The 10,881-nt window shown below is 35.5% G+C and overlaps 1 protein-coding gene across 1 annotated transcript in view; it reads right to left on the bottom strand.

Moving 5' to 3' along the window:
- Positions 1-1,752: 1,752 nt before the first annotated feature.
- LOC145978374 (ATP-dependent DNA helicase Q1-like) overlaps positions 1,753-10,881 on the bottom strand; it is a 51,314-nt gene continuing 42,185 nt past the window's right edge. Inside the window, exon 12 of the mRNA XM_083110977.1 lies at positions 1,753-2,313. Coding sequence (XP_082967103.1) covers positions 1,982-2,313 — 332 coding nt within the window. The 3' untranslated portion in view covers positions 1,753-1,981. The remainder of the gene's footprint in view (positions 2,314-10,881) is intronic.

Here is a 10,881-nt window from a genome sequence, read left to right as displayed (position 1 = left end):
CTCGTAAGGAAGCCGTGAGAATGGCGTCTTGGAGACAAGTTCGGTGATTAAATCCATTTTCACACGTACACAGAACAAGAACACAGAACAACACAACACATGTCAAAAACACAGCACAACAAAAGGGACTCGGTCACTGAAATTTCTTTAAAAAATGGATTCCCAGCCATGAACACACTACGCGGGCGAGACAAAGAACTCGGATCTCGGACACAACAAGTTTGACCATATATCCCTTCCTTTTGCTGAAACTACCACCGACCCGCTCAAAGCCACAGAGCAAAAGGGTACCCAACCAGGAGGAGAAAGTCGTCTTTATGACTGGTCTGGCAACAAAGGCAGAATTGCAAATGGCGGCGGGAACATTTTGCCAATTTCATCATAAAATCGCTAAAAGTGGTACAACTGGCTGTCGTCTACAGTAATGTTTCCTCATATAAACTTTTACGTGAATGTCTTGTCAACATGGAAAATACACACTGTCATCAATTAAGTGTTCATTTTTGTAAGAATTTCATCTAGCGGAGTTTGAGTTTTAGCAGATATTGCATTCCAGTTGTTGGCAACATTGAGGGGATCTCCAGGATAAAGTAAATACTTCTCTGTCCAGTGCTTGGGCTAGAAGTCACCACAAATACGTCATGGGTAGGTAGCTCACTGAGCAGGTGTTCGTTGGGGAAGACTCTTCAGAAAGAAGTCTGGAGATAGGTTAAAGTAAAGACGACGATTCACTAGTGTTATGCGAGAGCGAAGCTTGAAGTAATGGCTTGGCTCTGACAACAGGACCCCGAGTTGCGCTGGGATAAATGCCTGAACTGGGGAGGAGACTATGTTGAGAAGTAGTGTATGAAGTATCCTTTCACGTGAGTCCATTTGTATTCATCTAATAAATACCTACTGGAATTTACAGGCTTTGTATTCTGTTTTCCGATCATCCCTCGTACATTGTATCTAAATATATCAATTTGGCAGTTATGCAGAGAGGCATTTCACTCTAAGTGCTTCACTTGAAAATATTTCTTAGATTGCCGTGTGATAACAAGGTTATTAAAATGACTATCATTAACCCTCGCATTACCAAGTGGGGTATTCTGACTACCCCAGCTTGATTTTTCCCTATAATAATTTTATCTGAAGAGCTGCATACTTGTTAAAATGATTGAAATTGTATTCACACTCGTGACTGACTCAGTTTTTTTGTTTTTATAGTTATTATTGACGGGATATATTGGTGGGGTTGTGAGACTACCCCGCTTGGTATGAAATGTCTTATCTTCTTATCTGTCAAAAATGAAGGTTTTATGAAATATGTCTCTCATCATCTTCGTTATTTAATTTTTCCATTGTTGAGTTTTACCATACATCCATTATTTGGCTCAAATAACATATATTGTTCTCTATTGTGTCAGGTTACTATTGTTGAGTTTAATTACAGCACGCATAGATGGCAACGCTGCACTAGTGTCACCATACGGTGTTTATGTTCAGTTTAAATACTTTTAATAATTTGAAAAACTATTTCAATACTAAATAAAGCTATTCATTGAAAATAACAGAATCTAAAAACAGATATTACACTATATCACAAAATTGTATTGGGGTAGTCAAAATACCCCACTTGGTAAAATAAAGGTGTCGAAAAGCTTGGCAACGGGAGGGTTAATTGAAATTATTATTTTCGGCTCGTATATGTATGGCACAGAATTACTGAAATTTTCACATTACATATGATTCAATTCCCAGACACTGCCCAAAACATGTTAGTATCACCTGTGGGGGAAAAAACAAACTTGTTTACATTACTACATAAATAATATGTACACATACATATGTTTCAGATATATTTCTGTGTTCCTGCCATGTTTGGGGATTTAAACATTCAAGTCGTCTATCTAAAATTGACAAACATCCTTTAAAAAGACATACAAAATAAATATATTTCCTCAGAATACCTGGTACAATTTAAAATCCTACACTGGAATTAGCTTTCCAAGCTCCTTTTCTTAGCTTCGATTATATCTTCATCATCTTCGGAATCACTTACTATGACCACGGGCATCTTTCGTTTTTTTGTCCCGAAAACATCTTCAGAATTCTTCCTTTTAGCACTGCTTGACCCACTTGATTTCTTACTGGATTCTGTCCTGCAATCACTATCACCTTCACTACAAGAATTGTTCTTTTTATTGTTATCGGACTTACTGCTAGCTGATGCATATCCAGCATCTTTTACTTCTTGTGGTGTCAACTTCCTTCCACGAATCGTCATGGTTACTTCGTGCTTGTTGGCGGACACAACAGCTGCTCTGGGACCTATGAGATAATGATTGAAAAATATACGAAATATTCAACATAAATGCACAAGCAGAGTGAACAACACTATTCAACTCATCCTATAAATTTTAGGGCTGAGCCGATACCGATGTTCGAACTTTCTTTTTATTTTGCATGAAAAACTCTATTTGTGTTATTACATAACATCTATTTTAACATTCTGATGTAATTCTTGAATATTCTAAAGCAAATTTCTTGGTACAATGATGCATATAATTGGAGAATTGACTAATATTGATCAATATTTTTAAGAACTTTAATTATTACAATTTTCAAGTATCGCTAACGGTTCAAAATGGTATCGACTCAGCCTTAATAAATATTTATGTAATGACATAGTAAGTTTTTGCCTTTTTTTATGAAGTTAGACTCATCAAAGCTGTAAAACCATGGACAAAAAAAAAACGAAGTTCAACTGAAGTAGCTGTATGAAATGTGAGGCATAGGGTGGGTGACCTACTCTCCTGTATTTCCCAGGATCTCCTGTATTAGAGTTTTTTTATTCTCCCAGCTCCCTTATTGACATTTTATTTCTCCCGTATTTTTCATTCACACCCAAGATAGCGAAATTTCAATTCGTTCAGAGTTCAGCGAGCCACACAAAACATCAAGTTTAACTTCTGGTGGGCAGAAATGACTTCATATCTTGCAGTAGTTGATTGATGCTTAGTTCTGCAGCAGCAGTGAACAAATTAGAACTAATAAACGTGCAATTTGTAAAGCTGGTCATCCTAACGAGGCACATCCATGTAGTAGTACTGGTTCGGTAATAAAAAAATAACGGAAAGATGTTAGTTGAACAAACCTTTTTAAAGTATACATTTCAAACAATTTTTGTACGTAGGCACTCATTACTTATTGTACGAACGGACAAGTTTTTGTGTACCCTCGTCATACCCTTCTGCCACCAGTCCAGTGAGAAATGCAGTAAACGTTTGCTGCAGCTCTTCATTGCCATCAAAGTGCTTTTCTCAAACACTCCTTTAATTATATAAAAAGATGATCATTGAGTTGTTCTAGCATGCAAAAACACTTGATAGGATTCTTGATTTTCTAGTTCACTTTGACTGCCCACAAAAACCCATACGCAACCACAACAACAATGGCGCTCCGGTCCGTATTTGGTCCATGGCCTCTCCAATCTTCCTCTTCCATCCTATCCTATCCAAGACTACTCTCCTCCAGTTCCTAGTTCTAAGCAGTTGTACTAAATCTGCTCCAACCGCTTCTTCCCATCTGTTTCTGGGTCTCCCCACTGATCTTTTCCCTCCAAAACTTCCTTGCATCACCTTCTTGGGGATTCAGCTGTCATCCATCCTGATTACTTGTCCTGCCCACTCTAACCTTTTAGCTCTTATATAAACTGAGATGGGTACATCTTTGTAAAGTTCAAGTAATTCCTGATTGGTTCTTATTCTCCAAATATCTTGCACTTTTATTGGCCCAAATATTTTCCTCAGTATTTTCCATTCAAACAAGTCCACCATTTCAGCTGCGCTTTGATTAAATATCCGTGTTTCACTCCCATATATAATTATGCTGCGAATTAGGTTTTATACAATGTAACTTTGGCTCTATGGTTTACTCCATGATATGTAATCAATGGTAGTAATGAGAAGTATGCTTTATTGGCTCTTTATAATCTATTTCTTACTTCTATCATCTCATCATTTTTGTCTGTGATGAATACTCCTAGATAAGGAAAACTTGATACCACTTTCAATTCATGTTCTCCAATTTTTATATAATTTTCTTTTGACTTTGCTTTCTTTCTTTGGACTAATATTTGTGTTAATTTGTAATCCAATTGCCTCCCCTTTCTCGTCTAGTGTTTCCACTACTTCTTTAATTGATCTTCCTATGATATTGATGTCATCTGCATTCCCAACTATTTGGGTTGACTTATATTCTAATGTTGTTCTGGTATGTATCATTACTTTCCTTATCACATATTCCGGAGACAAATTGAACAGGAGTGGTGCCAAGCCATCTCATTGTTTGAGGCCTTGTTTAACTGAAAAGCTCTCTCCTATATTTGCTTGTATCTTTACACGTGCTTTGGTGTTCTGCATCGTCATTTCTACCAATCGAATCAATTTTGTGGGTATTCTGAATGTACTCAATATGTTTCCAATATTAGTTCTATCAAATGGAGTCATAGGCTTGTTTAAAATTGACAAAGACTTGTGTTATTTCTATGTTCCCTTCCCAACACTTCTCCAGTATCTGTCTGACTGTGCGTATTTAATTTATTGTAGACCTGCCTTTTCTGAAGCTGGCTTGGTACTCTCCTAATGCTTCTTCTGCATATGGTTATAATCTTTCCCTAAGTATACTTGTCAATATCTTGTATGCTACACACAGCAACGATATTCCCCTGTAGTTTTCACACATTTGTTTATCCCATGGGGCAAATTATACTCTCTTTCCAGTCATCTGGCATATGTTCTAGGCTCCAGACTTTGCACAGGAGTAAGTGTAGTGATTCTAACAGCTTCTTTCCTCCATATTTCCACATTTCTGCTGGTATCCTGTCTTTCCCTGGTGCTACGTTATTAAGGTTCCGAATAGCTTTTCGAATTTCTGCTAGTGTGGGTGACTCTTCTTCCCTCCTTGGCTTCATTTCTTGGTCCTCATTTTGGGTTCTGTGTTGTTCAGTAACTGTTCAAAATATTCAGCCCATCTATTTAATATTTGCCTTTCATTCCCCAGTAGTTTTCCCTCTTGATCTTTGCATATGTTTGTTCTTGGTTTAAATCCTTCCCTTATATTGTTTATTTCCTTGTAAGCCATGTATGTATTTCTTTGTTTAAAGTCTTGATTGATTTTATTTATTTTCTCTGTTACATGTTTCCTTTTCTTCCTACGACATGTGTTATACACTCTTTTTCCTAGCTCTTTCAGTTTTTGTTTCTTTGCTCTTATTGGTCTATCTAGATATGACTGATATACTGTATCTCTTTCTTGGATGGCCCTTTTGCATTCTTCGTCAAACCATTCCTTCCCTCTGTTGTACTGCATTGGTCCTAACACTACCTTTGCTGTTTCCTCAATATTTGATTTTATCTTATTCCATATTTTTTCCACTCCTGCTTCTTCTGTTATTTGCATGCTGTTTGTGCCAACTTCTTGTAGTTTGTGTGCTAATTCTTTCTTCAACCTCTCACTATGTATCTTTTCTGTCAGTTTCTTACATTAATATTGTACTTCTGATTTGTTTCTTTGTGACTTTGTTATTCGTCCTCTGAAGACTACTTTGACTATGTAATGGTCTGTTCCGCAACTGGGCCCTTGGTATGATCGTATATATATAATGCTTGTTGCTCTTCTTCAATCTATTAAAACATAGTCTATTTGATTGTTGGTTTTTCCATCAGGTGATCTTCATGTATATTTATGCATTTGTTTTCTGGGGAACATTGTGGATGATATTATCATATTTTTACTAATTGCCAGGTCAACGAGTCTGTGGCCATTATCGTTTGAATTTCCATGTAAGCTGTGTCTTCCAATTATTTCTTTCTCGATTTCTTCATTACCTATCTGTGCATTCAGGTCTGCTGTTATTATCTTCGCATCACTGGATGCCACACTGTCTATTGTCTTTTCTAATTTATCATAGAAGTCATCTTTTATTAATTGTTCTTTTTCTTCTGTAGGTGCATGCAAAGTAATCTAACACAGTTATATTTAGTGGTTTTTATTGATTTTATCTGCGACTTTTTGTTTGCCAAAACTTTCTCAAGCTACACTAAGATATAGAGGGTGAGCAAAAGGTAACTGTGCACCTACACTATGCTCCATTACGCAGAGAAAAACTTCCCTTCTTGATGGTTGTTGGTACATAAGGACATGGACAGTTGGTTAGTAAGACACTCATGGTTGTCAGTCACTCATTGTTGTCTCTTCAGTTGTTTCTTCGGAGCGTGATCTTGCAAAGCGTGGAACTGCATTAGCAATGGTTTTTGTTAGTCGAAGCTCGTGTGGTTTTGGTGGAAAAAGTCTTTCGACATGGAGGTAAATATACGGAAGAAGTGCGAAATAAGTTTATGGAAAGGTTTCCTAATACAGATCCACCACATCGTAATGCAGTGTGGCGGTTGATCGATAAATTTTGCAGAATGGAATAAGTGAAGAATAAGCCGAAATCAGGCAGGTCACGAGTTCTAACAGAGGACAAATTACAGGATATTTAGATTAGAATAGAGCAAAGCTCAAAGAAGTCAATTCGTAAATTGTCACAGCAAGTGAGTGTGTTGTACAGCAGCGCAAGAACCGCACTGAAAAAACACATTTACACCCCTACAAAATAACAGCAGTGCAAAACCTGCAACAAAGGCAAAGGGACCACGACAAGCATCTTGAGTATTGCCAGTTGTTCAGACACTATAACCATTGCTAATGCAGTTCCGTGCTATACAAGATCACGTTCCGAAGAAACAACTGAAGAAACAACAATGAGTGACTAACAACAATGAGTGTATTACTAACCAACTGTCCATGTCATTATGTACCAACAACCATCAAGAAAGGGAAGTTTTTCTCTGCGTAATGAAGCATAGTGTAGGTGCACACTTACCTTTTGCTCACCCGGTACATACAAAAAAACAACCTCACATGGCTAGTCACTGTCACTCTACACTTCAAAGGAAAGAATGTGTCCTTATTTTTCTTTCCTTAGAAGTGTAAAGTGACTAGCCATGTGAGGTTGTGTTTTTGTATGTATATCTTAGTGTAACTTGAGAAAGTTCTGGGAAACCAAAACGACACGTTGCAGATAAAATCAATAAAAACCACTAAATAACTGTCTTAGATTATTTTGCATGTACAAAAAGTGGTTATGGGAACCTTCAAGAAGAACATTGATATTCTGTAAATGCATAGACATTTATGATGGTTACATTAAATAATTTATTTCTCATTCTTATTTTACATATTTTCTCATCTATAGGCTTAAAATATGTTCTCTTTCATTCTTCTCTCTACTATGAAGGCCACCCATGCTTCTCTATTTCCTTTCTTTTTGCAACTGCTGTATATAACATCTGTCTTTGTCTCCCATATATCATTATCTGTCCACCTTGTTTCCTGCAGGGCAACTATCTTTATGTTATTGTGGTTTCGAAACTGTTGTAATTTTTCAGGGCTGAATTGTCGGCACAGCGCCCAACCCCCAACCTGGGGGACCAGGATTTTCATATGAGTAAGGGTATACAAAAACGTGTCTCCTGGTAATAAGTGCCTCAGTGCCATGGGTGACTATGTAGAAAACTAGCTCAAGATATGTAATTTCAGGTTTTGTTCAACTAATTTATTTTGTTCTTTTTTATTAACAAACTGCTACTACTTTGGACATGTCTCGTAGCTTAAGGTACACACAGGGTATTAACTGAAAATTGTGATTCAACCAGGGATCTTATCTGAGTCTTCGACATTCTGTTCCAATGCTCCAACAATGAGCCACCAAACAAACCTCTGGTCTCGCAGCAATTTCCACAACTTAGATCTCTGTGTAAGCTTATAAAGTTCATTCCAGGTATACCAACAACCCAGACTTGATCCAGGTTGAGCCTCAATCATTTCATGAATTTTCAGCAAGTTAAAATAAAAGTTGCTTCAAATTAAGAGACCTCTCAAACAAGCTGTAGTCAACCGCCCCTTTTTTTTCTATCTAAATTTATTCATTGATTAGATCTATTTTACTTCGCATGTCTGCCGTTTTTGGCTAATCGTGAAGATGGTGATAAGTAGGGCTAGGATTTTGAAGACCTTAAAATTGCCAAAAAATCCATTTATGACCTAATACATGCAAGCAAATGCCCTATAAACTTAGAAAAATGACCTAAAAATTCTGAAAAACTTGTAAAACAAATTTATAAACTACCAAGAGAAATTCAAATTGCACATTAACGTTACAGTATCTATCACATGTTCATTGCGTATGGTAGTAGATGTAAGAAAAAGTTAACTTTTTGTCATCTTTTACACTTTAAGTACCGAGTTGCAGTACACAACGAAAATCATATGCAAATTTTCAAAAGTGAATGTCTGTTGTCGGACAAGAGATCCTTGTACATGGAAAAAATTCTCTCGACTTTCACCGACACAAGAGGAGCGTACTTGAAATGAACAATATCACTTGCAGTTAAGTCACTTTCAATTACATGGAGTGCAAATTATTTCCCTGACAAAATGTCCGATACAGAGCACAAAACTTTGTACCCCTTGTTTTTTAACAATAATTCGTCTAGTGACAATATATTTACTGATAGAGGGGGGAATTACATTATTTGAGCTGAATTGTTACTCAACAGCTTGTATCAGCAATACTGCACAGAATTTCTTTGTTTCTTCAAGCACAGTCGTTCAGAACTGTGCTGAAGGCAATGAGACGACAGTTGGGAACCTTCAAAGGGTTACATTTGCATGTAAAATGCCCCTTCTTTCATCAAAATGTAGAAAAATGCATAATATGACTTTTAAAAGGCCGAAAAAGAACTTAAACAGTTTAAAAAATTACCTTTACTCCAGAAAGGGTCAAAAAATGCAAAAAAAAAAAAATGCCCTAACAAAGGCATCCCAATTTATTCACTTACGTGTAAAACACGTTCCTATCTACTTATGCAATGTTTCTGCCTTACAAAAGAAAAAGATGCATTTGCATCAAAATCCTAGCCCTAGCGATGAGTGAAGAATTTGATTTTAACCACGCGTCAGAATTCCAACTCAGTATCAGCACAATAGGTAGCTATGGTGCTATATTGAAAAGGAAATTTCAATTTACATATTCTGATGAATTGTGTTTATGTTCAAACAATAATAAATACCTTTATAATTATTATAATGATAAAAAACTAGAGATAACAAAAGTTACAAGAACATCCATCAATTATGCATTTGTTTAAAAGAACATTTATAACATAACATATAAATGTTATTTATATGAAGAAAACATTTCTATATTATCTCCTTGTGAGGTAGAGTTAGTCTTTTTCTTAATATTTTTACATGCATCAGTTCTACATCGGAGTATACTCAATATGTCAATTTCTTCAACCAGGTTTACAAGATGGCTTCCATTCTTCAATTTTTAAAAATCCACATATGGTTAATTCACATCCAAAATGCAGAAGATATTTCTCTCACTTTTGTCTTATTTCTCAAAACATTCATTTGAGGTAATGCATTATTCATCTACTAGCTAGATAATGCAGATAATAATTTCCTGCTTCCAATTTTTAAACTTGGCACTTTTCACAAGTTCCAAATCTTTTTTAAAGATTATGCCATTATAAAAGCATTTTTAAGCTTCTGTTAAGAACAAAATCTCTCTGTATAGTTTAAATAAACTATTAAAGATTAACTTGCAAAGTATAATCTTCCATAATATCAAGATTTATACAAATATCAATCCTTCACCAATAGCCACATTTTTACTTATCTTCCATCCATCATGAGATTTCCTAAAGTCACAGACAACTAGTATTAGAACAACTAGTTCAAGCCAGATTTTTAGTATGTGTTATCTTCAATTGTTTTTGTTTTATATTTTTGTCCATAAGTGCTTAACAGCTTGAATGTTTGTGTAGTAAATGTGCATATTTGCTCTGTTACTGCTATTTTACTATGTACATCACAATATACTTATCTAATGATTACAATTACAATTTTTTGAATGTTGATACAAAATACCAAGTATGACATCATATTATACATTGAACAATTTTAAAGAGTTGACCTTTGTATATAAACCTTGATGCTAATGCAAATGTACACAATTTCAATAAATTTGATTATAAATTTGAAGTATCATATCTTTCTTGTCTGAAAGAACACGTATGATTGAAGATATTTGTTTTTCATATTGCTAGTCAAAAATAACTGTTATGACTAAATTATTATAAATATTGCACAAATGTGGAACTTTGAACTTAGCCTAAGGGTCATTCCATGTCAAATCATCCAGAATTTTGTGAAAATGTCACCCACCATCCCCGATTTTGATGAAATTCGGTATGCTTATAGAACTTTTGATGCTGATTACAAAAATGACAACTTTTTTTAAAATTGGTCAAGGGGTTCAGAAGTTACGCGCTTTTTAAGATCTCCGTGTACGCCACATCCGGCTCCACTTTGAATGACACGCATTAGGTTATAAACGATCGTATCTTCCCTCGGGTTTGCCGTAGAAACTTCAAGTTTGTTTTCTTTTGTTCAGAATAGTATAAGCTTTCATTTAAATAACGTTTCAGATGAATGCATCAATAAACATGTATTTTTATATATAGTTTTATGTATTTTTTTAGAAAAATAAATGACTAACTTCAAGAGCAAATTTCATGCAATGCCCCCCCTTCAATTTCCCCCCAATTTTATATGTAGGTAGCTCAGAGTGTGTACTGATGCCTGATGAAAAAATTGGGATGGGCGGTTCAGAGACAGGGTGATAAATAAATAATTTGCATAAAATGACATTAAAAGTAAATCTTATTAAAAATGCTTATGTATTTAGCACAAAGCCTGAAGTACAATACGTTTCAAGTTACA

Source organism: Lepisma saccharinum, chromosome 24 (assembly GCF_977018435.1).
Source record: "Lepisma saccharinum chromosome 24, izLepSacc3.1, whole genome shotgun sequence".
Lineage (NCBI taxonomy): Eukaryota > Metazoa > Arthropoda > Insecta > Zygentoma > Lepismatidae > Lepisma > Lepisma saccharinum.
The sequence above is the reverse complement of the archived record's forward strand: the minus strand, read 5'-3'. Positions and strand labels throughout refer to the sequence as shown.